The sequence below is a fragment of the Nannospalax galili genome, unplaced genomic scaffold, assembly GCF_000622305.1.
Source record: "Nannospalax galili isolate Female #2095 unplaced genomic scaffold, S.galili_v1.0 scaffold290, whole genome shotgun sequence".
In the NCBI taxonomy this organism is placed as follows: Eukaryota; Metazoa; Chordata; class Mammalia; order Rodentia; family Spalacidae; genus Nannospalax; species Nannospalax galili.
The window spans coordinates 798,730-826,690 of NW_008331486.1; the positions used below are offsets into that span (position 1 = coordinate 798,730).

General features: G+C 41.0%; 3 protein-coding genes across 4 annotated transcripts in view; all 3 read right to left on the bottom strand.

Moving 5' to 3' along the window:
- Rc3h2 (ring finger and CCCH-type domains 2) overlaps positions 1-5,938 on the bottom strand; it is a gene marked incomplete in the record, with an annotated part of 69,609 nt that extends 63,671 nt beyond the window's left edge. Inside the window, 1 exon segment of the mRNA XM_017796127.2 lies at positions 5,718-5,938.
- A 3,710-nt stretch (positions 5,939-9,648) lies between these two features.
- Zbtb6 (zinc finger and BTB domain containing 6) lies at positions 9,649-14,674 on the bottom strand. 2 transcript variants are annotated; one of them, XM_008824402.3, is made up of 2 exons: positions 13,859-14,674; positions 9,649-12,177 (listed from the first exon to the last, which is right to left on the bottom strand). In XM_008824402.3, exon 2 carries the CDS (start codon positions 12,166-12,168, stop codon positions 10,897-10,899), a length of 1,272 nt encoding a protein of 423 aa, XP_008822624.1. In that variant the 5' UTR covers positions 12,169-12,177; positions 13,859-14,674; the 3' UTR covers positions 9,649-10,896. The 2 variants fall into 2 exon arrangements, with proteins under 2 accessions (XP_008822624.1, XP_008822623.1); XM_008824401.3 differs by having other exon boundaries at positions 13,593-13,886.
- A 929-nt stretch (positions 14,675-15,603) lies between these two features.
- On the bottom strand, positions 15,604-27,851 carry Zbtb26 (zinc finger and BTB domain containing 26). The gene is made up of 2 exons (XM_008824406.3): positions 27,345-27,851; positions 15,604-20,182 (listed from the first exon to the last, which is right to left on the bottom strand). Exon 2 carries the CDS (start codon positions 20,170-20,172, stop codon positions 18,847-18,849), a length of 1,326 nt encoding a protein of 441 aa, XP_008822628.1. The 5' UTR covers positions 20,173-20,182; positions 27,345-27,851; the 3' UTR covers positions 15,604-18,846.
- Between the last annotated feature and the right edge of the window lie 110 nt (positions 27,852-27,961).

Here is a 27,961-nt window from a genome sequence, read left to right on the forward strand (position 1 = left end):
ATGTTGACAAGTTTAGGTCCTAGTAGATACTGAACAAACTCCTTTAAAATGCAAAGAAAAACTTTAAAAATATTTATTATTTTTATTTTATGTGTATGTGTGTATTGCCTGCGTGTAGGTAAGTGCACCCGTGTCGTGCAATGCCCACGGAAGACAGAAGAGGCTGTTGGATCCCCTGGAACTGGAGTTACGGAGAGTTGTTAGCTGCCATGTGGGTGCTGGTATTCAAACCCGGGTCTTCTGCAAGAACAGCCAGTGTTCTTAACTGCTGAGCCATCTCTGCAGCCCGCAAAGAAAAAATCCTTCATAAAACTTTTACAGTAACTATAGCCAGGTGTGGTGGCGCACGCCTTTAATCCCAGCACTCTGGAGGCAGAGGCAGGTGGATCTCTGTGAGTTCAAGGCCAGCCTGGTCTACATAGTGAGTTCCAGGACAGCTGGGGCTACAGGGAGCCCCTGTCTCCAAAAGACCAAAAAAAAAAAAAGTTTTCCTTCATTAATCAAATCAATTTCTAGATTCTTCAAATAAGACGAATTAATATTTTATCTAAAACACAGAGACTAGCATAGCTTATTAAAATAATAAATGACGAGGCTGGAATTTCAACTCCCTTTAAAAAGGTACTTTATAAATTCATCTCCAAACTATTTTTTACACTACCCACAATGATAGATATCCTACTGCTTTTATTATATATCTTTTAAATTTATTATTTTTATTTTATGTATATGCATGTATTGCCCACATATATGTAAGTGCACCCGTGTCGTGCAATGCCCGCAGAGGTCAGAAGAGGGTGTTGGATTCCCTGGAACTGGAACTGGAGTTATGGACAGTTGTTAGCCACCATGTGGGTGCTAGGATTCAAACCCCAGTCTTCTGCAAGATCAACCAATGTTCTTAACTGCTGAGCCATCCCTCTAGCCCTTTTATTTTAAGAAAAATATAAATGAACCATGAAGAGCTAAGTATATTAATTTTTAGAATGTCTCGGCTTATACTTAGGTATTTTAATAATGACTTGCTTGATTCAGTGACAATCTTGATTGCTGCTAACATTTTATAGTGATCAATAAAATATCACTAAATTTATTCCTAAAACATTTCAAATTGAGATAAATGAATTAAAAAGCCCAGAAGTATAGATGCCTATAGAGAGTGAGAAAACATTCTCACAATTTTGTATTAACTAATTCTACCAACTAGTTTCTGAAATTGAAAAACTCATAAGATAAAGCACAAGAGGAAGAAAGGCTCCTCAGAGGTGGAACCTTAAGCAGCTCCAGTGCCTTGCTATGAGAGCAAACTTGTAACAAAGAGTAACAGACATCTCAGAAGATGAAAATTACAAACTTTTTTTTTTTTTGAGACAGGGTCTCCCTGTAGCCCCAGCTGGCCTGGAACTCATTATGTAGACCAGGCTGGTCTCGAACTCACTGAGATCTGCCTGCCTCTGCCTCCCAAATACTGGGACTAAAGGCATGCGTCACCAAGCCTGGCCAAACTTTTTTTTTTTTTTAAATCAAGAGCAAACTGCATAGGAGCTAAGCACTTTCATTTTCTGTTATCAGTTCACCATTTACGCAGCCAGTTCAGGACTGTGGCACTTAATTACAAATGTGAGAACAGAATTTATGCCCTTTTCACTAATTTGTGTAACAGAGTATTTTATAATTCTGCTTACAGAAATAAACAAGAGGGATCAGTTCTGTTAAGATAATCACTATTTTCAGTTGAGGACTGTAAGTTACTGAAATGAACTATACCAGTACTTCTCAACAAAGAAGAAAACATCAAAATAATTAGCTTTGGTTAGGGATGTGGCTAAGAGGTAGAACACTTCCCTAATGTGTGTGAAGCCCTTAAGTTAAATCCCCAGTCCTACAAAACAAGACAAAACAAAACACAGCTTTGAACTTAAAACTATCAAAAGCATCAGAAGTACAATGTCTGTCTTAACCTAAAAAGCAAGCAAACAAAAGCTCATAGAAAGAACCTATAAACTCTATAGCTCAGCAGTTAAGTAATCAAAACCAGTGAGAAAAAGGAGCTCCATCACAATTTTAAAAAGTGCCATTATGGCCTTTAGTCCTAGCACTTGAGAGACAGAGGCAGGCGGATCTCTGTGAGTTTGAGACCAGCCTGGTCTACATAGTAAGTTCCAGGCCAGCTGGGGCTACAGGAAGACACTGTCTCAAAGATCCCCCCAAAAAGTGCCATTATATGTTATTTTGCTTTAAGCTATGAAATAATAAGACTAAAGTTCCACTCAAGTCAAGTACCGGGTTGAACTCAACTTCTAGTATTTTTAAATTTATTTTTATTTATGTGTAAGAGTGTTTTGCCTGCATGTATGTAAGTGCACCTCTGTGTCGTGCAGGGCCCACAGAGGACAGAAGAGGGTGTCAGATCCCCAGTTCTGGAGTTACGGATGGTTGTTAGCCACTATGTGGGTGCTAGGACTTGAACCTGGACCTTCTGCAAGAAAGGTCAGTGCTCTTAACCACTGAGCCATCTCTCTAGCCCCAAATTCAACTTTTAAAATAAGTAGGAGATACAAATTTCAATGCATTCTAATAGTGAAATAATGAAATAACTTCCTATTTTAACTAAGAAAATTTTACTTCTTCAGTGATGGCTAGATTTGAAACCTATTCTGAGACAGTACTTAATTACTTCTGTCACTAGATAATCTTAAAACAGTCACTAAGACCTTTAGTGCTCTGACCCTAAGAGGCTACTATCAGGAAAACTTTGGTTCTTGCTTGTTTTTTTACACCCCCCCCACCATGTCACTGGGATCCAAACCAGGGTGTTGTGACTATTAGGGAAGTACTCTACCACCAAGCTGTATCTCCATTTCTCCAGCCCCCTATGTCTACTTTTATTCAACCATTTTTTTCTTGGAAGAATAGTGCTGCTCTAGAACACCAATGTCTAATAAAAATGTAACAAAAGGTGCTGGGAGTGTAGTTCATGATGGTACATGTTTTGCATGTGTGAGGTCCTGAGTTCAATTTCCAGTATAAATAAAAGGGGGGAAAAGAGTAATTAAAAAATTTCCCCTGGGAATGATGGTGCACCCCTGTAAGTACTTAAGAGGATGAGAGAGGACTGTCCACAAGTTCAAGGCCAGCCTATGTTAGAGTGAGACTCTTGATTAAAAAAAAAATTCTGGGGGCTGGAGAGATGGCTCAGTGGTTAAGAGCACTGACTTCTCTTACAGAGGACCCAGGTTCGATTCCCAGCACCCACATGGTGGCTAACCATCCGTAACTCCATTTCCAGGGGAATTCGATGCCTTCTTCTGACCTCCTTGGGCATTGCAGGACACAGGTGCACTTACACACACATGCAGGCAATACACTCATACACATACAATTAAAAAAAAATTCTGGTAGTTATAGTTAAAAAAAGGAAAATAAGGCTGGGCGTGGTGTGCACACCTTTAATCCCAGCACTGGGAGGCAAAGGCAGACAGATCTCTCCATAAGTTTGAGGCTAGCCTGGTCTCCATGGTGAATCCAGGACAGCTGGGGCTACAGGGAGACTCTGTCTCAAAAAGACCAAAAAAAAAAAAAGGAAAATGAATATAGGTGAAATCAATTTTAGTAGTGTATTTTATGCAACCCAATTTACGTAAAAATAGCATTTCAACACGTAATCAATATAAAAATGTAAATATTAGAGAAGCTTGCACTGTCTTTGAAGTCTGGTGTATATTTTACACATAGAATACATCTCAGTCTACACTAGCTCCATTTCAAGCCCTTAACTGCCAAATATGGCTGTCAGGTAGTAAAGGTAATTCTAGACTACAAGAGAGTATAAAGTAATACTCAAAACTTAACTTTTATTAGGAATCTTGAGGTAAATACTTAGGCTTCCATGAAATTAGAAAACTCTTGATCATAAAGATGTAACTTACAACATTCATGAGACTGGTTGTAATTTATTTTTAATCTTCAGCTAGCTTTATTTTACCACATGCTTCCTTTTTCCATCACTAGGAAGTGAAACTTTAACTGAGGCCAGCCAAAGATAAGTACTTATTACAATCTTGTTACAAGTTTACTTAGCATCCTTAGCCATCACACACAATGTATAAATTCTAGTTTTGAAGATAAAATCCTGAGTGTAAACTCTTTATCCAACTGAAAGACAGCAAATTACAAAAGCAGACAATATTAATGAAAACATTAACAAAGGATTTCTTGAATGTCAGACTAATGCAACAATAACAGATTAGGGGTAACTCAAAGCTCCACTAATGAACTGGACTGCAATTAGATTCTCAAAGAATAAAAGCCTGTTTGAAGTCTAACACCTGCCTTTTTTAAACGTGGCTGGGAAATATGTTTAACATTTTGTCTATTAATTTTCCAAACTCTGAAATCAGGAAAAACACAAATCTCCAAGCAATAAAAATGGCAATATTGGAAAATAGCCTTTAATAGGATGTGATGGCCTCTCTCTCTTCAAGAACTAGATGTGTTACTAAAAAACTTAAGCGAGGGATATGAAGTCAGAAAGAACAGTGATGTAGCTTTTTAATAAGATGAAAGGTGCAAACATGAGAATTCACATATTATTCTTAATGATTCAAAAAGCCTTAACTAAGTCTGCATATATGTAACCATAAAAATACTATACCCACCACTAGAACATTTGTTTCTTTGGCTATGGGCAAAATTATATCACTTTAATGTGTCATCATTAGCTTCAGGTTAAGCAAAAGTTCTTACTGGAACTTTAAAGTGTGACAAATAAAAAATGGTAGCAAAGTTAAGTACTTTATTTGGGATACAAAGTCACTCTAATCACAGTGGGTTGGGGGAGAGCAGATTTTAATAAGAAGGGTCGTAGGTATAAAGAGTAGAATTAGAAAGAGAACGGAGATGGAGTTTGGACAAATATAAACAGGTTGAGACGCACTGGATTAGATCCACTTTATGTCAGCGATTACTTGAAACTATTTTGGTGTGAAGGCGGTGTCTGCCGGTATCTTCAACTCTGGTGATTTCAAGGATGAAAATGACAGCTACCCTCATCACCTCCCTTTTTGAAAGCTAAGGACAGAGAAAAGTACAGCTGTTTCTCGGAGAAACAAAGATGCTTTCTACCATTCTTCTAAGATGGTGGAAGTCTCCTCAAGAGGCTTCCCCAAGGAACATAAAACCAAAGAGGGAAAGAAAACCAGACCAGCATTTCCTGGCAGGGTTTCATGCCATAGCTCCTAGTCACATCCCCCGTGTAAACCACTCGGGTCCAGCCATCTCCCTCCCGGGAGGTTAAGCCCTCCCAGGGCATTGTTTGGCCAGGGTCCCTATTTACACACACTACGCCTCTACCATCCCTGCGCTCGGATATCAGGGAGTCCTAGGCTCGCAGAGGAGGCGCAGGGGAGGACCAGATCTCGGGGACCTAGTCACTGGAGCGGGCACGGGGGAAGGAGGCCGGCCTCTGCCTGCCTCGCTCCCCCGGGCTCCCGGCGTCCCCGCGGCCGGTGTCGAGGCGAGGTGGCCATTGGAGCCCTTCGCTTCGCCGCGGACGCCCTACCCGAGCGAGGGCTCCGCAGGCCTGGGTTCCGCCCGTGTCAGGTGCGGCCCCGGGGCCCAGCCCTCGGGACTCCAGCGGCCGCCGCGCACAGGCCCCCGGCCGAGGCGGCGAGAGCAGCAGGCAGGCCCCCGCCGCACCGTGCCCGCCCCCGCCCTACCTGAGGGGCCCGGGCGGGGTCGCTAAGGGCCGCTCCCGGGAGCCCCGCGACGGCGCGGCTCGGCGACGGAGGCGCCTCGTCTCGCCGGGGCAGAGCTCGGCGGCGGTTTCAGGGCCTCAAACTCCATCGGGAGCTACAGGGACAGCCCCGTTGGCGGCGGCGAAGGCCGCGACGGGGCCTCCTCCTCCTCCCTCCCTCCGCCTCCTCCTCCTTCTCCTCCACCTCCTCACCACGGAGGCGGACCTGGAGGGATCCCGATTTAGCTCTCGCGAGAAGATACTGTCCGCTTCACGCGAGATTACGCAAGCCCGGGAGTTGAGGAGGTGGAAGTGAAGCGTAGTGGCCTCCGCCACCCGAACTGCGCATCTGTTTCCCTCGGGGGAAGCGAATCCACCCTCGTCACATGACGGGGGAGCCCCAGAGTACTGTGGGAGATGCGCTGAAGACTTGGCAAGCCGAAGGGATTTATGGGAAACTCCCTATACATTCATCAGCTTCGGGTAGAGCCCTGTTGCACTTCGGTGGAAGCATGTTTATCTATTGAACAGAATCGGATACATCTGTATTGTATCTTACCTCACTCCCCTGTAATGAAATATCGCATTACCAAAGGTACAAAACCCAAAACCAGATGAAAACATTTGGCAGACTCACCCACCAAACACTAAGCATCAAAACGCTTCAAAATCTAGGAAGGATCAAAAGTTATAAATTTTGACATTATAGCTCAATAAGTATTTGTTAAAGAACTTTTCGTAAAAATTGAAGGCAGGAATTATTCTTTATGTTCTCATAAATGAATAGACTGGGAATAAGAATGAGGAAACCAACGATTATGAACCACTACTACTATATGCCAGAACCTATAATGGGTGATACTTTAAAACTTTTTATTTATATTTCATCTACTTATCAAAGTAATCCTAAAAGGCTGACAACGTGTATTCTTTGTTGCTAAGGAGAAACTGAAGAACACGGGTTAATGGTTACGCCTTATCATTAAATGACTCCGTTGTGATGTGAAACTGTTTCATACCAGCAAAAAGATCAGTGGAAGTAAATCGCTCATGTTAGAATACAGCAAACTAACTTTTATAAATAGCCCTTAAAATATATAGGTGATAAGCCAGGGTTGATAGTGCATGCCTATGAACCCAGCAATTGGAAAGCTGAAGCAGATTAGTAAATTAAGAGGCCAGCCTGAGCTACACAGCATCTGCCACCCCGCCACTTCCCCAGGTATATGAGTAAAATTTATCAAAGGTGGAAAACCATAGTTACAATACCATCCTCCTTTCCCTGTCAATCTTGATCCCTGCGTTTTTTTTTTTTTTTTTACCAATTTGATTTTAGAAAATCTGGCATACATTTTCTTGTTTAGCTTGCCTATCGCCACGAGAATACAGGCCCCCAAGACAGCAGGTATTTTTACCTTACTCCTAGTACAGAAATATAGTAAAGAGACCTATTAGGTATTTCTGAAATGATTAAATAGCCAGGAGAGACTGAGTTCTTGGGCTGGAGAGATGGCTCAGTGGTTAACAGCATGTGCTGCTCTTGCAGAGACCTGAGTTCAAGTTTCCAGCATCCATGGTGGGTAGCTCACAACTACCTTATAACTCCAACTCCAGAGGGTTCCAATGCCTCTGACCTCTAAGGGGACCTGCATATCCACATACACACACCTGGGTTTTTGTTTGTTTGTTTTTTGTCTTTTTGAAACATGGTCTCTCGGTAGTCCCAGCTGGCCTGGAACTCACAGAGATCCACCTGCCTCTGCCTTCCAAGTGCTAGGACTACAGGCATGTGCCATCACACCCGGCCACACCCGATTTTCTTTTTGTTTCTGAGTGTATTGCCTGCATGTGTGTATGTGCACCCGCGTTGTACAATGTCTGTGGAGTCAGAAGAGGGTATTGGACTCCCCCAGAACTGATAGCTGCCATGTGGGTGCTAGGAATCGAACCTGGGTCCTGTGCAAGAGCAGTGGGTACTCTTAACCACTGAAGTCTACTCCTGATTTTTTTAACCTATTAAAAAAAGTGAATCCTGTCAGGTGTGTTGGCACACACCTTTGATCCCAGCATTCAGGAAGCATAGGCAGGCAGAGCTCTGTGAGTTCGAGGCCTGCCTGGTCTACGTATCAAGTTCCAGGTCAGCTGGAGCTACAGGAAGACCCTGTCTCAAAAAAAAAAAAAAAAAAAAAAAAAATGAAATGAGTCCTTTAAAATTCATAAATACATAAACCCAAAGTTCTTCATTCCCACCTCCAGTTTATTATGTCTTATACAAACGTAATTACATCCAATGAAAAAGGGAAAGGATTTCCTTTAACAAAGTAGGAACTACCTTTTCAAGATATTTTGTATTTATATACATAAGTGCAGTAAATAAGCTAAACCCAAACATACTGCTGTCATGTTACGTAACAGCTAAAAGTATTTTAAAAATGAATAAATTCTACACTTTACTATACCTGTGTATTTTAAAAGATTCTATTTTCCTGAATTTTTCAAACAGCATGCAAACATATTCTTCCAGGAATGTTTTGGGTTTTTTTGTTTATTTTTGTTTTCCCCCCTGAAACAGGGTCTCAATGGAGCTGAGGATAGACTCAAACTTAAGTAGTCAGGGTTGGCCTTGAACTAATTCTCTTGACTCTACCTCCCAAGTGCTGGGATTGCAGGCATGTGCCCCTTCACTCAGCTCATAGGAATGTTGTGAACTCACTCTGTGTTACTTCACGGAAATAAATAATATAAATAACCACCATCACTTTTATACAACACCCTGCCCACAGGCAAAAATTTCAAAGTGCTCACAATTTTTTTTTTACACCAAACTTACAAGGCACACATAAAACTTAAAGTTTTGATCAAAATGTTCCAAACATTCAGTATGGTAGATACCAATTTCTAAAACCTCATTTACTATATTTTACCCTCTCTGCCCATCCCTACCCCTCCCAACATTTTAATCTATGAAGCAAAAATGAAAGAAGCACTTCAATCACAGGTAAACTATATCTCAGAGGGAAAAATCTTCCGCAGTTATAATTGGTCATTCTTAAGTCATATGGGAAAGAAAATTAATCACTGAACTAGTTCATTATTCTGTGGAAGAAACAGTATTTACTTTAGAAAAATTCTGTCTCCCAGAGAGTATTCAAATAGCAACAATCTGAAGACACAAAATTCTTTTCTGTTGTCATGAATAATATAAATTTGTATAAATTTAGGTCTAGAAATAACCTTACAAATTATGAAGACCAAGGATATATATATATATACACACACATATATATACATACACATATATATATATATGAAAAGTTGGACACGTGACCTGCTTGACGTCATTAGTGACCTTGGTTATGAAGTCAGTTTTGAGACCTTGATTCTTTGAAGTCTCTCAGAGTTAAAAATCTATGTAGAACATTTTTCCCACAAAAGTATCACAAAAATTATATATTTAGACTTTACAATATGATCCTCACAAAATTCTCATATAGTATAAAGTACATTTTAAAATACAGGAATTGTCAACAGAACTTAAATACAGTAGAAATTCTGCATAAAGCTGAGGATTGTGGAAGAGAAATAGAACAGCTTGAAGGTGAGTAGTTCCTAAGTTCAGGGAGGTGATTTGCCCTACACTGTATTTTGTTCTTCATTTTAATAGTAAAAAAGTTTTGAATTTACATAGAGAGTTGTGGCTCAGAACATAATCTGAAACATTACTCTCACTAAAATACTCATAGCCGTTATTTTACAAGTGGTATTTTTCTAGAAATATCAAATAAAATTCTAGGGATGGTTAAGATCTTTGTCAAAGGCAGAGCAAATGAGAAAGCATTATAAATAGTTATAACTAATTCTATTAGCCTTCCAAATTTAAACTGTTCATATGGTGACCACCATATATAATGGTGATGCACCTACAATCCCAGCACTCAATAGGTGAGGCAGGAAGATATCAAGTTTCAGGACACCCTGGGCTACACAGATCATCTGAAAGTAAAATAAATAAAAAAGGATCTCAAAGGCATTGTGTTGGGTGAAAAATTCCATGTACATGTCATTCCAGATATGAACGAATCATGATGAAGAACCATTGGCGTCTAGAGTGAGAGGACTTGACTACAAAGAGGCAGCATGGGGGAGTCTGCAGAGGGATGGAACTGTTCTCTATCCTAATTTCAGAAAACTACACGTGCTCAAATTCATAGAAATATAATCCCCAAAGGTCAACGTTAGTGCATGTTCACCAAAAAAAGAAAAAAAAAAAAAAGAATTTTAAGTGAACATTAGAACAAATGTCTGATAAAACTGGAATTTCTATCAAATGTCTTTGATAAAATTAAATTTCTAATTTCAGTCTATACCAAGAGTGCATTTTTATTGGTCAGAGAATTATTAATCCAATTTATTACATGGAATCAGGGAAAAGGTCTAATGATGTATTCTAACGGACATTTAATAATTTAAAAGGATAATGCAATTATAAGGCAATTCTGCTATTTCCAAGTGAATTCTTATTGTGTTCTTGTAGTTTAAAACAAGATCTTGGTGTTCTGGTAGAAAGTTAAAAAAGAAAATAATACTGCTATTCCTATGTGCTTTCAAAATTAATAGTAATGGACAACAGTGTGCTTAAAAATCTATTTTCCTAGGCTGGGCATGGTGGCGCATACCTTTAATCCTAGCACTCGGGAAGCACAGGCAGGCAGATCTCTATGAGTTCAAGGCCAGCCAGGTCTACATAGTGAGTTCCAGGACAGCTGGGGCTACAGGCCCTGTCTCAAAAAGACCTCCCCCTGCCACCACCCCACCCCCCGCCAAATCTATTTTCCTGTCATTTTGACTCATTAAAGTTACCATATAGTTAGATTATTTATCTAAAGACCACAAATCAGAATCTGCAAATATTGCTGGACCCTCTATCACTAGACAGAGAACTTACAAATAATGTATTTTGTGTCCAAGGCAGAGTCTCATTAGCTTTGTTATGCCTTATACAACTTTGGAACATTAAAAATTCAGAAATAACATGTAAACAGACCAAAACCAAACAAACACCCCTAAAGTTTGGGGGGAGGGTTACATAAAAATGCTACATTTCTACAAAAAGACTTGCCTAACAGAGATACAATGTTTACATAGGAAGGTCATGATTTTGATTATAGTAGATTCTGCCTTTTGAGATCAGGCCTAGGTAGTTTTTCACCACTGCTTCTGCCATGAACTGAAGTTAAATGCTTTTTGAGAGCAGATTTGTGCTTGAAATCCATATCACAACAATGGCATTTATATGGCCGATCCCCACTGTGTATGTTTAAGTGGTCCTGAAGTGTGCTTTTGGCAGTAAAGGTCTTCAAGCACACAGAACACTGAAAAGGCCTTATACCCATGTGTCCTCGAATGTGCCGGTTGAGATTTTTCTTCTGTGTAAATGTTTTCCCACACTGCAAGCACAGAAAGAGTTTATGCATCTTAAGGTGGCGCAGATAATTTTCAACATGGAGAAAGCCCCTGGGACACCTGGGGCATTGGTGCCTCAGTGAAAAACTCTCATCCAGATTCTGAATCTCATTTGCTGTACCATGAGTTGCATCAGTATTTTCACAAAATACCTCTTGATTTTGATTCTCAGGAACTTCTGCCACTCTGCTCTCAACTGTAGAATTGATCAGCGAATGCTGTGTTTCAGGGAAATACATGCTTGCTTTGGATGAGGTACATGGCTGTGGAAACTGCCCATTTTCCACACCAGCTGTACTGATTGATTCTACATGGAGGATACAAATTTCATTCTCTTTGAAACCAATATCTACTGTAGAGAGCTCTGGTGACTTCATCCCCATTCTCTCTGAGGTCAAGCTCTCTACTGTAGACTGCAATACATTGTTTTCCTCTTCTTTAACATGGAAATCTATGTTTACAGGACTGTCTTCTGAAATTTCAATTATCTCACAGTCTTTGTCAGAATTTTCTTCTTCATTCTTAACATCTGTATCAGAAGACTGACACAAGTCAGTGTGCTGGTTATTTTTCATAGAAAGATCAACTTCCAGATACTTTGACAAAGCTTCTGTACATTTTTCTACAATGTGAACCATCTGAAGGTAACTGGCAGCAGTCAAATATTTTAAAAGCTCTTTCCTTTTAACTTCAAGTGCTCCAGTATAGCAAGACAACAACAATTTTCTGCCAACTTCTGCACTCTGCAGAATTGTGATTCTGACATGCTTTGACTGTGTGAGTAAAAACTGATCTCTCATGAAAGTGGAGCAAGCAGCTAAAATCACCTTGTGCCCCTGGAATTCGGTATCATTAATATAAATGGATACATCACAAAATAAATTCTGCTGTCTCAACAGATTCATTTTCTGTAAGACCACATCTCCTTGTTGTTCAAACTGGAAGTGCAGAACATCAGACTCAGCAGCCATGGTCACAATCTAAGCAAAACAGAGCACAAGCATTAACATATTGGATAGGTGATGCTTTCCCATGTTACATGGTAAAAAGAATCCTCCCTCCCAACCTGAGTTGGAAAAATGAAGAGCCAAATTCTACTTCAAATGCTGAGTGAAGCTGTCCCTAAACTACCCTCTATAAAGCCAGGAAATCATAATGCATATCTCTATCATCTCATTGCATTTATGTTTTAAAAACCTGTAACATGGGACTAGAGAGATGGCTTGGTGGTTAAGAGCACTGGCTGCTCTTGCAGAGGATCCAGTTTGGTTCCCGGCACCCACATGGCAGCTAACAATAGTCTATAACTCCAGTTCCAGGGAAACCCTCTTCTAGCCTCCTGTGGGTATGGCATGCATGAGTGCACTTACATGCAGGCAAAACACTCATACACATAATATAAAAATAAATTAAAAATAAAAACCAGTAACAGGTACAGTGATACCAAAAAGTACACTTAACATAGTATCCCAAGTTAGAAAACGAAATGTCCAAACTGCCCACTGCCCACCACTATTACACGTCCTCAGCCCTGCTCACCTCTGCCATCGTGATGCCTTTCAACGGGTCTCTTGAAAAACTCTTATATTCTGAATTACCGACCCAAATTCCTAACAGAATATCATAAAAAAGAATTTTTTTTTCAAAGAAAGAAACGCTCTTAGGCTTAAATTTTCCGTCCCTCTCCTCTGCCTCCAGGGCAGCCTTTCGTTCTTAAAAAAGAATGCGAAATCCATGCAGCTGGAGTGATGGCTCTGCGGTTAAGAACACTGATTGTTCTTGCAGAAGACCTGGGTTCGAATCCCAGCACCCACATGGCAGCTAACAACTGTCCATAACTCTAGCTACAGGGGATCCAACAGCCTCTTCTGTCCTCCGTGGGCATTACACGACACGGGTGCACTTACCTACACGCAGGCAATACACACACATAAAATAAAAATAATAAAATATTTAAAAAGAATATGAAATCCTCAGGATTTCACCCTAAATCACCTTTTTTATGGATTTATCTGTTTTTTATATCCCAAGCGCCTCAATATTAAATTTTCACCATTGCTCAGACAAAAACAGGGACACCCCTTTGCCTAGCGCATTCACGTTTCCAACGCCTCTTCCCAAGTGGTGATTTGGCACCCCTCAGCCCAAATCAAGAGACTAACGTAACTCCTCCTCTTAGGGGTACTCAGCTGCTCTGAATGCACCTGTGTTCATCCCGGGAGCACGGGGCCAGCATAGCTCCCATGCACCTACCTGTGTTCATCCCAGAAGTAGGAGGCCCGAGGGCCGCATAGCTCCCATGCACCTGTGTTCATCCCAAGAGCACCGGGCCAGCGTAGCTCCCATGTACCTGTGTTCATCCCAGGAACACGGGGCTAGCGTAGCTCCCACGCACCTGTGTGTTCATCCAGGAAACACTGGGCCCGCGTAGCTCCGGGTGCACCTGTGTTCATCCAGGGAGTTCAGGTCCCGCACACGGCAGGAAGGGCTCGGGAAACCAGAACTGACACCGAATCTAGGTGCCCTGGAAACTCGCTGCGGGACTCTAGTGCGGAGCTCTCCGAAAGCCACGGCGCCAGACGAACCTCTGAGCGCGCCCGGCTGCAGCCCTGAGCCTTGCCGCCCTCAAGGCCTCACCCTCTGCGGTCTCCTGTCACTTACCGACTTGCAAAACGCGTTGAGGCTTCCGAGGCAACGGCGGCCCAGGCCGGAAGGAAGGCTGAGCCGGGGAGGAAACACATCCGGTGTTAACCAGCTTTATCCTTGCCAGCGGCCCGGAAGGACATCTAGAGGCGCTGTTTCATCCTCACTTCTTGACTCCTGGAATGAGAAAGACACCTGAACACCAGCTCGCTGTCTTTTCTGATCCAGTTTCAGAGTTTTGGCCGATTCCGCTGCTGAGTCCTCCTGAACGTCTGATTTGGAAACTGAGTGTGAAGCTGGTTAAAGCCCGTGTGAAGAGCACGCCAAGCCGGGGTACCCAAGAGCTACGGTGGGGCGGGTCTTCTACTACTTGTAAAGTGGCTTTTTATTGGCGCTTGCCTGCTTACTACCTATCAGGATCCGGCCTCGACCCCTGGAGTCAACATCATTCCTCTCCAGGTCTTGTTTCTAGTGCCATCCTCCCCACCATGCTGAGTGGAACTGCCTTGTTGAAGATAGATAAGATGTATGACACTCCGAGCCTAGCTCCATTTTTCTCTTCCTTTCGATTTGATGGAGATTGAACTGTGCCAATGCAAAGCACTCCTTGCTTTTCCACGTACCCTTCAAAACTCGTGTGTGTGTGTGTGTGTAAGGCATTATCCTTTGAGCCATCCAAAAACGTAGTTACATACCTGCATCGAAATTTGTGCCACATCAAAGTAGAGGTATTTTGGACTATATTTACTATCTGTGCGTTCCGGAAGTCTAGCTCAGTTAGCTCAAGTCTAACTCAGTATGCTCCAATTATTTTGCAGGGCGAAGGGATGTCGGATCCTGCCCCCCCCCCCGATTTCTGGAGACAGAAACCAGAACTTTGGGAATGCTAGACACGCACTCTATCATTAAACCACGTTCCAGCCCTTAAACTTGCTTTTTTTGTTTTTGAGAAATGTTTGTAACCTCAGCTGGGCTGGAACTTGCTTTGTAGACCAGACTGGTCCAGTCCTCTGAGGTCTGCCAGCGTCTAGATTAAAGGTGTTTGTGCCACTAAGTCTGGCTCTGAAGCTATTCTTAAAAGCAGATGATCTACCTCCTCAGCAGATTAATAACTACTAATAATTTTTGGTTAACCCACATTTCCATCAGAAGGCAAGGTCAACTTTTTACCTACATGCTAAACTCTACTAATAGCTGCATTCTCTGCAGCTCAGCATAGTAATAATTTAGTTTTTAGGGTCTCTGTCTGGCCGGGAGCTCATGTAGACCAAGCTGGCCTCAAACTCAACAGAGCCTGCCTCCTCAGTGCTGGGATTAAAGGCATATGACTGGCTCCCCTCAACATTTTTTTTTTAAGATTTGTATTTTTCAAATTATGTGAGCCTGACGTGGTGACGCATACCTTTAATCCCAGCACTCGGGAGGCAGGGGCAGGTAGATCTGTGAGTTCAAGACCAGCCTGGTCTATATATCGAGTTCAGGGCCAGCTGGAGCTACAGGGAGACCCTGTCTCAAAATAAAAATTATGTGTATGTGAGTGCAAGAGGCAAGACGCATCTGGTCCCCTGCAGCTGGAGTTACTGGCAGTTGTGAGCCTCTGGACTTGGGTGCTGGGAATTGAACTCAGGTCTTCTGGAAGAGCAGTACTTGCTCTTAACCACTGAACCATCTCCCCAACCCAATTAAGCATTCTTGGATTCAAACTCAAGCAACTGAAAAGGAAGGGAGGGAAGAGTAGGAAAATAAGACCACTGACACTGCAGTTTTAACTGTCACGCTTTTATTAAGGAAACGTCCCCATATTAAGTAAGAGGTAGTTCAAAGTATGTCTAACATACAACAGATTTAGAACAGCCATTCATGAGCTGAAATAAAATGTTCTGGGTTGTTTGTTTAGGACAATATTTTAGAAATGGTGACACTGGTCACCTTCCATTTACACATCTTCTAAACTAAAACAAAACCACATCTGATTTACCTCAGAGCCACTTCAGTTTGGAGCTTGTTTTAATATTAAATAATAAATAAATAACTGACACAGTAATTAAAAAAAAAACAAAAAACAACAACAAAAAAAACCACCAAACTATAGTAAAGAGAATCCTCTTCCTTTTGGAGTTTTCCTAGTAATCCATACAATACAAAAGTGGAATAACTAAGGTTTAAAAACCCTTCCTCTTCTATAGGAACATGACTAGTGTTAAAAGCCATCTTCCACTATGAAGAATACTTGACATCAATAACTTGATCTCTGCAATATAATCTAAGAACTGTGTAAGCAAAGAATGCAAGTCCCACCAAAATCAGATGTCTCACAGAAACAGAAGACCTCTCCAGTCAAGAAATGGAGACCACAAATTAGTTAAGTGGTTTGCACCTGCAAACAGAACTAAAAACTTTAGTAATAGTAAATTAAAAAGGCTGATTTTAAGTGAACAAAGAAAACAAAGCAGGTTTATTCTTAGTATGGAATAAATTTGAGACTGTGTTTCACTAACATCACATGACACTATAAGCTCCATAGGGACAGGGACCATACCAATCTTACCTTCATATCCTCAGAAACTAACATAGTGCCTGGAAATAGCAGTTGCTTAATAATGTTTCTTGAGGCTGTGGAAGTAGCTCAGTAGGCAGTGGGTCCAATCCCCAGCATTTAAAAATAAAAGTTTCTTGAAGGACAGAAACAGTCTCCAACCAAAGAGACCAATCTTACTTGAACCCATGCTTTTTAGTCTTCAAACTAGTGACAGAAACGGGACATGAATATGAGCAAGGGGAGCACCCCATCTTGAAATTCTCCTGTGGAAAAATGGTGTTCAGAAAAAATACGCAAAACATTGGATGACTTGGTAGTTTCGTTGCTGCATAGAACTGGGACTCTTTGGCTGAATCATGGAAAACTCAGAATGCAAGGAAGCATTAGACCACACAATGAGTGATGTTGAGCAGAAGGTATCTCTAGTTTTATCAACTGCATTCTTAAATATTTGGTAGAAGAAAAATTATATCTCAAATCTGAGTCACATGTAAATACATCAAATTATAACATGTCCCCCTGACTATATAAGTTAAGTCTAATTTCTGTATTATCTGTGCATGTACTCTCATAGCGCAAAAAAACAACAAAATTCTGGTGGAAATAATTTTCCAGACAAAAATAAGCTTCATATTCGGTTCCTTTTCACGTTATTCTAACTTGCCCTTTCCTTTCCTACCAACACTGCAAATCAGCTACTTGGAAAGAATGCAATATTCATCTAACTAAAAATAATTAATGGGTTGAGGTGTACTTTAGGAGTAGGTATAGTGCTTGCCTAGTATATGTGAGGCACTGGGTTTGAGCCCCAGCATTACTATAACAAAATAATTGTACTTATTTATTTAGGTCTTTTGAGACAGGGTCTCACTCTGTAGTCCAGGCTGACTGGCCTTGAACTTATAGCAACACTAGTACCTCAGCCTCCCAAGGGCTAAGATTATAAGCACAAACCACCAGAATAAAATGATTTAAAAAAATAATTATCACAAGTCCTTCTGGGTATTTTGTTGGCAAAACCTAGGCCGTCTCAGAAAGTCAGAAGGTACAACCAAAGGTGAAGCTTGGACCTTTCTGCTAATGTGTTGTTATTCATCAGGTACTGAATCTTTTTAAATGAAAGATGGTGAGAAAAGTTATGGGGGCAGTCATTCATATTTTGTCATGTATATTTGGGCAACGGCAGCCAGGCCACCTATTTGGACCTTGGATGCCCTAACTTAAACTGACAGTGATGGAGTAAATAATCCTTCAAGAGTTTCTAAGTTCTCTAACATTCCTGTCACCTAAATGGAACTCATGGATCAGAAACAAGGCTCAAAATTATGTATGAAATGTATTTAAGAAAAAAATTTTTTTTTCATCTTTGAAGACCAACTATCAAAGGTGGCAAAGTGGGACAGTATGTATTTATGAAACCTATCTAAATGCAAGAAAATCTGGCTATTATCCTGTATCCCACTTTTTTTTTTCCCATCTATTTCTAATATTAAGGTACACGGGGAAAGAAAAACTCAGAGACACTTACTGCATATTGGAAAAAAAACTGATGGCCAAACTCACCTTTCTGATGATTAAACTCTGATACAAGTTCAGAGACTCCAGTACAGTCCATTTCTACAGAGACCATTATTCTTTAGCTCATTTAAGTATGACTAAAGCAATTATAATTACAAAAGCATGAAAAATTAAGCTACATACTAAAAGCCAATGGCCCCTCTCTCGCTGGGACATGATACCTAGAAAACCTTCCATGTACCCACTTCCATATTATTGTACCTCTATCCTTTGTTGATTATGCTTTCTATGGTGGTCCCTAAAACTATCTGTCTGCAGATGTTGCTGAAAAGACTGTACTCTGGGCTGTAGAGTGAGATGTATTTGGGCTATGGTAGTGTTGAAAAGTACAGAACAAACCAACATACTTCTTTATAGCAGCTCCAAATACAATACAAATGGTAGGCAGCAGATTCATTCATTAGATATGGATGAATTATCAGTAGACAAAAAAAGGGCTCTATCACATATTTAGGTCAACAGCAGTATCACCTTATATCTCAGTCTACTTTCTCTTACTGAAGAAAAATATCATTCACTTTCCTAAGCATAGCATCGATTAGTGGAAAGCAGGTGATGTTATTTGAAGGTACCTTCAGAATGTGCTTAGTTAAAAGCCTAAAATAGTGTCAGTCTAAGACATAAGTCAACATTAGGTAGACAAATGGAATTATTCATTGGGAAAGGAAAATAGACATCACAGGATAAATAACTCAAAAAAGAAAATGGGAGCAGACAAAAGGAAAGCAAAACCACACCAAGTGGTAAGTTGTCTGGTCTTAGTGCTTTAACTCACCCACTACCACCTGCATGGAGACTTTGGAGAAGAAACTATCAAAATCACTCTTAAAAAGACTCAGACTATTGCCACACTCTCAGTCCAATCTAGTTGTGAGCATTAGGCCCCTACTCAATTCACACAAGTACTATCACTCCTTAAGTTCAGGACAGCTTGGGTCAGTTTACCTGCATCCAGGACCTGTGCTGCATCAGATTGTGGCTGACAACCTTTAGATTCTGTGACTGTTGTACATGCGAAAGAATCAAAATCCACTGTGAGGTCTTGTACATTTCTTTCATTGGCATTATCAAAGCTGTTTTTGCCATGCAGCTGTTTAAGATGTTTCCTCAAAACTGGCTTATGTGCAAAAACCATATCACAATAGTTACATTTATGGGGCTTATCTCCACTGTGAAGGTTAAGATGATCCTGTAAGGAACACTTCTGAGAAAAGGTTTTCCCACAGATCTTACACTGGAAAGGTTTGATTCCGGCATGCACACGCATGTGTCGATGAAGATTGCCTTTCTGAGTAAAAGTCTTGCCGCAGAGTAGACACATAAAGAGTTTGTGCATTTTTAAATGGTTGGCGTAGTTCTCGAGGTGACGAAACACCCTGGTACACTTTGGGCACTGGTGATGCCACTGTAAGCCTTTGTCTACACCTCGAATATTGGGCCCAAAGACATCTTTTGAGGTCATGATGATATTATCATTGCCTGTGTAAGAGAGGGCATAATTGTGGAGGTGGTTTTGTTCTAGCTCACTTACTCTGTTTTCCACAGTTGAATTTATCAGGGAGTGCTGGGGCTCTGAAGAATGTAAAGCAGTGGGTTCAGAAGAAATAAACTGGTTCTGATCTTTTTTACTTCTAACCTCTGATACATCCCCAATTGATTCTACCTTAACAATCTGAATATCACTGTCCTCCATATCCATACTGTCTTCAGATGGGTGAATACAAGGCGAGTCCTGCTTTGGAGAGCCTCTGGCGTCTCCCTGCTGTTCTTGCGACTGGGGAGAAGCACTCTGCGGTTCACATCCCTCTTTACTATCCATTGGTTGTTTTGGCTTTATAAATTTCCACAGGGCCTGTGTGCACCGTTCTACAATGTGGCTCATCTGAAGAAAACTTGCAGCAGTCAAGTAATTTACCAGTTCCATCTCAGGGAATTCCAGTACACCACTATAACAGGATAAGAGCAATTGCTTCCCCACTTCAGAACTCTGTAATATGGAGATTTTCACCTCTCTGGAATCATTCAGTAAAAACTGGTCTCTTAAAAAGGGGGAACCTGCAGCAAATACAATTTTATGCCCCTGTACCTCAATATCATCTATGAGAACTGTAACATCACAAAACTTATTCTCTTCTCTTAATTTGTTCATTTTTTGTAACATTGAATCTCCATAATTTTCAAACTTGAAGTGAAGGAGATCTGATCTTTCAGACATTTTGGCAGACCTAAAGAACAGAAATGTAAAAAGGTTGAATTTAAGAACATTCAAACAATTTAGAAACCTGGATTTACCTTCCAAGACCAAATGCATGGCCATATCTGTTTTTAATGCACCCCCAAAAGGCTATTATAACAGCTTTCAAAGGCTTTTAAAAATTACTTTATGAACATCAAGTGTCAACTGTACACAAAGTGAAGAAGACACATGTAGCTGTAGACAAATGAGCATTCACTCAACATTTAAACCCTTAACCCAAGAATGGTGCTTGAGTTAGTCCAAATGTTTGTTGTTTTTTTCCCCCACTTTTCAAATGAGAATTCTATCAGGGTTCAAAGAAAGTAAAACATCATAACCCAAATAATAAAGGAATTACTTAGTGAACACTTTGATATAGAGAATAAAACACTATCAGATGAACCACTTAGTGGGGGTCAGAGTAGGAATGAGGCAGATCTGTTCAGCACTTACTAGATTTTGCTCTTCCTCATTATCCCTGTTTTCCATTGTTACTCGTCATGTGGAGAACTAGAATTGATTTCTAAATGTTTCTCTTGGCATCCAGCTTCTGTTCTCTCAAACACAATTCATATGGTGCATTTCAAAAGAATGAAAAAGATTATATCCCACCTGCCTAAATTCCTCCAGTGACTTTCCCTTGTCTCTTGGATGAAATCTAGCCTGTTTAATAAGTCAATTAATAAATAGTAATAAAGGTAAACAATGGTAGTATCGTTCTCAAAACTCTATACAGGGTTGGGTATGTTAGCTCAGTGGCAGAGAACTTGCCTAGCCATGTGTGAGGGCCAGAGTTCAATCCACAACACTGTTAAAAATAAGTAAAACTGGGCTGGAGAGATGGCTCAGCGGTTAAGAGCTCTGATTGCTCTTACAGAGGACCCGGGCTCGATTCCCAACACCCACATGGCAGCTTCAAACTGTCCTTAACTCCCCAGTTCCAGGGGAATCCGAAGCCTTCTTCTGATCTCTGTGGCATTGCACGACATGGGTGCACTCACATACATACAGGCAATACACTCATACACATAAAATTTTTAAAAAAATTAAAAAAAAAAGCAAAACCCCAAATGTCCATGTCTGTTTATATGGCAATTCTTTTTGAGAAAGTCCTCATGTTCTAATTCCATACTCTCCAAATTTTCTCATAATTTGGCTTCTAAGGGGGAATGATGAATCAGCCACATCAACATGATTATAGGCATTAGCCACTATGAAAATAACTGGCATTCTCTTTTTATACATCAGTCTTGTATCAGATCAGTAGGTATGTCAAGCTCTATCTTTGAGACATAGTTCTACAATCCCAGTACATTAGGAAAGTCAGCTTCAATTTTGTGTACTCAGACATCTCTTAGTTCAGTCAAGTAAGACAATCAGCTTCTCCTGGACACATGAAGACCCTGAAGTCCAAGATTCATAATCTTAATTTCTATAATAATGACTTAAAAGAGACTCACAGAGGATCAGCTCCTGATGACACAGTCTAGATGTTATTCTTAGTTCTCAGTATCTGGTACATAATGGCATTCTATTTATTTATTTATTTATTCATTCATTCATTCATTCATTCATTTTTATTTTATGTGTATGAGTGTACTACCTGCATGTAGGTAAGTGCACCCATGACTTGCAATGCCCACAGAGGACAGAAGAAGCCATTGGATGCCCTGGAACTAGAGTTTTGGACAATTGTTAGCTGACATGTGGATGCTGGGATTTGAACCCAGGTCTTCTGTAAGAACAGTCAGTATTTTTAATCGCTGAGCCATCTCTCCAGCGCGGCATTCTATTTATTCTAAACTTGATCACACTTGCTGTGTTAGTCTAGAGCACTGTATTCCAGTCAGTTATGGCTCTTTATTTCCTGTAAGGCACTCGCTTGACCACATAAGGTTAAGAGACTAGGGCCCACATCATAGTACTTCTACCATAACACTCACACGCTTCATCAAATATTTCCTTCCCTTCCAAACCATAAGTTTTGTGGCATTAGAGGGCAATATACCCATTCTATCTGATGGGGCTAAGGTGGAGAAGCTGCATCTTCAAGGGTAAAATGGTCTTTCCTTCTGTTTCAAATTTTATTGCTGTCACACTGCTTCTCCCATTATTTACCAAACGTTTTTCTGTTCAAACTGGTATACTACCATCACCTAATACTAAACACACAGGAAGTGCTTAGTTTGCTTTAGTTGAACCTAGAGGATCAGTCAAACTTCACAAAAGGAAGACTTTTGTTAGAGTAGGCCAGTTCAATGCCTACAGAGTGATTCCAGGTCTGAGGCCACAGGGCCTGGAAAGGAATGAAGAGAATAAGAAACAAGGAAAAAATAGTCAAAGATATTTCAGAAAACTTGGTAGCTAAGTAGATAATGCAGAATGGAAAAAAAAAAAAGAAAGAAAAGAAAATATAAACATTCAAGCCAGCCAGGCCCGATGGCATATGCCTGTACTCAGTCCTCAGGAGGCTGAGGTGGGTGGATCAAAAGAGCAAGGCCAACCTGGGCTAGTGAGATCCTGTCTCAAAAAAATTCTAAACCACATAGTTCAGCTGAATGTCACTGAAACAGGTAACATGAGAAGGAGAACTGGTGTGGGAAAAGAATGCTAACAACAAAATGTAAGATTTTTCTCCTGTGTGACATTCTGAACATAAGGATGATGCTCATGAAAGATGAGAAACTGCACTGAGAGATGGAATGCAGAGAAGCAAGTATGGTTTCATAGAAGTTCCTGAGTATCAAACATATAGGAAACTAGAAGATTTAGGGAGTATTATCAGTAACGACAGCAGCCAAATTATATTATTGCTGGTCAGTTTTAGCAGTCGTAGTAGCACAATATTCATTCTGTAACTGAACAGTGAACGGTACAGTTTATAACCAGAAGTTATAAAAATGGCAGTTACTCCAAATGGCCAAACAAAAGTGGCATTGTTTTTAAGGGTTCAATTGGTCTTGAATTCACTAAAGCTGACTAGTATTTTCCTACGCATACTCAAAAATAAACATTAATTGGTTCCACCTAAAATTCAGTAGCAAGCAGTATGTTTCAAGACCACTATCCTCAGAGACAGTTGTTCCTTGTTCCTCTAAAGATGAGGAACTGGAGTTCAGTTTCGTTTATTTCCTACTCAGCAGTTCTCAAGAAGCTTATCAACAGGAGCCATCAAACAGGTATCTCTGGAAAAGGCTTGCTTTGATCTGTCTGCTGTAGTCCAAGAATGTGAGGGAAGTTTACTGTTTATTTCAGGAAGTTTTTTTCTAATATGTATCAGTCCACTTTATCCCTTTGATAAATGCCTATTTCCAGGCCACACAGTTTAGCCATTAGTTGTTTCCATTTTAGTTATACTTCAGTAAAAGGCAAACATCTAAAAACAAGAAGTACAGGGGCTGGAGAGATGGCTCAGCAGTTAAGAGCACTGGCTGTTCTTGCAGAAGACCTGAGTTTGAGTCCCAGCACCTACATGGTGGCTATCAACTGTCCCAAACTCCAGTTCCAGGGGATCCGACACCTTCTTCTGACCCCCGCAGGCATGGCACAACCCAGGTGTACTTACAGACATGCAGGCAACACACTCATACACAAAAAATAAAAATAATAAATGAAATATTTGAAAGAAAAACAAAAAGTGCAAATCCAAACCAAATTTACGTCAAGTACAGAAGACTGTAATGGCAAGTCATTTACCTATTAATATTACTAATACATAAATATATCTTTTATCACATTTTATGCCTTTATTCTTGTCACACTGATCTTGTTTTACAATTTATTTTACTTGGGGCTAGAGAGATGGCTCAGCAGTTAAATACATTTTTTAAAAGATTTATTTTTAGCTGGGTGCGGTGGCACATGCCTTTAATCCCAGCATTTGGGAGGCAGAGGCAGGCGGATCTCTGTAAGTTCGAGGCCAGCCTGGTCTACATATCGAGTTTCAGGCCAGCTGTGGGTACAAGGAGACCCTGTCTCAAAAAGACAAAAAAAAAAATTTTTTTTTATTTATGTGTATGTGGGCACGTGTGTGTGTGTGTGTATGCTGGTGCCCATGAAGGCCAAAAATGGAAATGGATCCCCTGGAACTACAAGTGATTGTGAGCCTCTATACATGGGTGCTAAGAACTAAGCTCCAGTCCTCTATAAGTGCAGCACATCACTGAGCCATCTCCTAGCCCTCAGATTTTTAAATTTAATTTTAAAAAAGTTATCTGTATGTGTTTTGCCTGCATGTATGTATGGTCATCACATGTGTGCAATGCCTGTGGAGGCCAGAAGAGGGCATTCAGAGTCCCTGGAACTAGAGTTACAGATAGCTGTTAGCAGTCTTGTGAGTGCTGGGAACCAAACCTGGGATCTCTGGACAAGCAGCCAGTGCTCTTAACTACTAAGCCATCTCGCCAGCCCCAGTTTTTTTTTTTTTTTTTTTGCTTTTTTTAAAATAATTACTTTGTTGGTGTGTTTCTGAGCTGTCATTAAATGGTGTCAAAGTCTTCTTCAAGTCCCAGGATTTGATTGTTGCTAGGCTTTTTCAAGACTTAATTCCACTAAAAAATCCTATTTTCTCAGTTTTACTCCTTCCCTATGGTAAGAATTCCTAAGTCCCTATCCTCATTACTAAAATTAGCCAAGTTTCAATATCAACTTAACCTACTTGAAAATACTTGCTCCAGACTCTTTCTCTAATCACTTAAAAATGTATGAGGCTTATACTCTGTATTATCTAAACTCAGTGAAGTTGAAGGTAAAACTACATGGAGAGGGGCTTAGCAAACAGCCTATGTAGAGGCAAAGAAACTTTGTACTATGCTATTATTTTAACAGATCAATATAGGAATAAGGAAGGCCTGAATAGAGGTTATAACTATATGGATGAAGAGAAAACATTAAAAAGATATTTAAAACAAACAACCCACCAAACTCATCATCTTGCTGTCCAAGGTAGAGAAGAAGAGAGAAAGGATCAAGATAATTCCAAAATATTCTTTGAGTGTTATTCAGTAGCTTAGAAAATACTGGAGATGATCATAAGGCTGGTCTTTCAAATGTGTCAGAGGAGCCTGCATGACTTCAGGACAAAAATCTAACAGCTGTTAAAAATGGATCTGAAGCTGTAGATGAAGGCTGATTGTAATGGGAATCAAACTGTAAGTGAAAACCCAAGGGCAGAAGAAGCAGAGCTGTATTAGCATTGGGTGGAGGAAGTTCCTCAGAAAGAAAGAAAACATATACACATAACATGAGCATACATTTATAACTTACCTTCCTCTCAACCTTGGTGTCCTTCCAAGTGTCTCCCATTTTTCTTTTAAATCAATAAGCTTATCTTTCCTTACAATTTCCCCACCCTGACTCCAGTCACTGCACACACGTGGAGTGTACTCAAACACTTATTAGCCATGTGACCATGGGCGAGTTTCTTATCCATTCTCTTTCGGTTTTCTTGTCTACCACTAATAACTTACATCATCAGTTTGCTAAGGAAAATTAGAGCAGTTCTTTTTTAAAAAAATTTTTGTATATATATTTTTATGTGTATGAGTGTTTTGCTTGCAAGTATGTAAGTGCATCACATGCATGCAATGTCTGTGGAGGCCAGAGGAGGCATGAGATCGCCTGGAACGGGAGTCACAAATGGCCATCAGCCACCATGTGGGTGCTGGGAAGTGAACCCAGGTCTTCTGTAAGAGCAGCCAGTGCTCTCTTGTCTGAGCCATTTCTCCCTAAATTGGTTTTTTTTTTTATAAAGAGCTGAGAATAGTGTCTGCTATGTGCTCCGTAAATGTGCTAAGAAAACAGTGTGAGCTAATTTTCTTTGTGAAATCCTTCATGTATTTTTTTTTCTTATTCCCATTTAACATCAAACCAGTTGAGGCCTCCAATAGTTCATAAACCATTACCTCATCTACAACAATTTCTTTTTAACAGGTCACTAATGACCTATTAGGGCATACGTTGTTTTTCCCCTTTCTCATTCCCCAGGTGCTGTACAGGAACTGATCCAGTACTCTCTTCAAAATTATCTTCTTTTGATATCTGAGTCATCTTGGCTGTGTTCTTACACTTTATTTCCTATCTCTGTTACTGTTCGCTGCAATTTGTTTTTCTGCTTATACATGTAACCATTATCCCTCAAATCACCTCTTTCATTTTATTTTATTTGTCTTTTTGAGACAGGGTCTCCCTGTCCATTATTCCTCAGATCACCGTTTGAATATAGCCTGCTTGATGCCAGTTCTTCTGGCATCTGCACACATTCTAGTAACACAAACTTTTACTTTGAGCCACAATGTTTAGGTTGATCTCCAGATTTGCATTTCCAACTCTTAGCTGGACGGCTCTATGTGGCTATCGTATTAGACATGAATTCAACACACAAAAAAACTGAATTCACAATCTACAGCAGCCTTATAGTTTAATTTTTATTGTGGTATCACTAGTCTTCAAATGCCAAATGCCTAAAATTTGATACCTTTAGCTCTTTCAACATAATTAGTTGTAAAGCGTTAGTCATATAACTCTACTTCAGATTTTTATTGTCTTTCAACAGAAAGATTTCATTACTTTAGAATCTACTACAGAAGTTCTTGGACTTTAGGGAAGAGACTTTAAATTCAGCTAGTTTCTTGGGGAAGTTTATTTCTATAGCATTGCTAAAGACAAAATGAGTTTCTGCAGTACAAATCTATTTCAGTTTCCCGCCCAAAAAAACTTCACCTTTGGGATTAATTAAACCTTTCACTTATGTGGACCTCACTTTTCTTACTGGTTTCAAATTCCATCCTAAGCACAGACGCTCCCCACCCGTTTCCTCTTCTTCACAAAGATAGCCAGTCACTCCTCAGTAACACTTCGACTGTTCCTTCTGCCTGAGAACCACTTCCACGCTTTGTTCCCACAAAGAAGTAGAATTTACAGGTCAGTTTCTAGAGATTTACCAGCAAGTATCCATAAAGCAGTTGATACAAGTAACTTATATATTCCCACCTCCACAGTTGTATATATTTGTTTATACATCGCTCCCAAACTTGACCGTGAAACTGGAACGGTATTTGACTACTCTCCAGTGCTTGGCATAGCGCCAGGAATACAAAAGGTGAGGAGCCGGTGGTTAACAGGAGGAAACCCCACCAAAACCTGGCACTTACAGTATTCTCGCGGGTTGGCACTGAAGGCCTTCCCCTGGCTAGCTCCTGAGGGTCCTTTTCCCCGGACCTCAAGTCTGGCACTTTCTACAAGATGCCAGAGTTCGGTGTCCGGTCCAGCCGCTCGGCCCTAGGTTGGGGGTCCTAGGAGGCGGTCCCCGAAGCATCCTGAGAATCCCTCCTCCGGACTAGGGAGGGACGGGGGCGGGGCGCAGCGTGGGCCGGGGCGCAGCGTGGGCCGGGGCGCAGCGTGGAAAGCTGAAGTCCCCCGGGGCCTAGGCCAGCCACTCGGCTCGCATCCCACGGCAGGTCTCGGCCGACCCGGGGACCCACGGGGGCTCCATTTCCAGGGACCCCCGCGCCCCAGCCCGGCTCTCCGGCCGCCTCCGAACTTACAGACCCGGGGCAAGACTGCCGTCAGGATCCACCACTGCCTGGAGCTCCGGCCCCTCGGGGCTCACAGGGAGGGGGAGGGGCAGGGAACCTGAGCCAAAGGGGGACCCAACGGAACCGGAAGGGCAGCCCTGGCCGGACAAAGACAACTTCCAGGTCCCATGGTCATCTCCGCCAATCGGAATGCTCGGAGGACGACGGGCCCCCGAGAGGGACTTTCCGCGTAG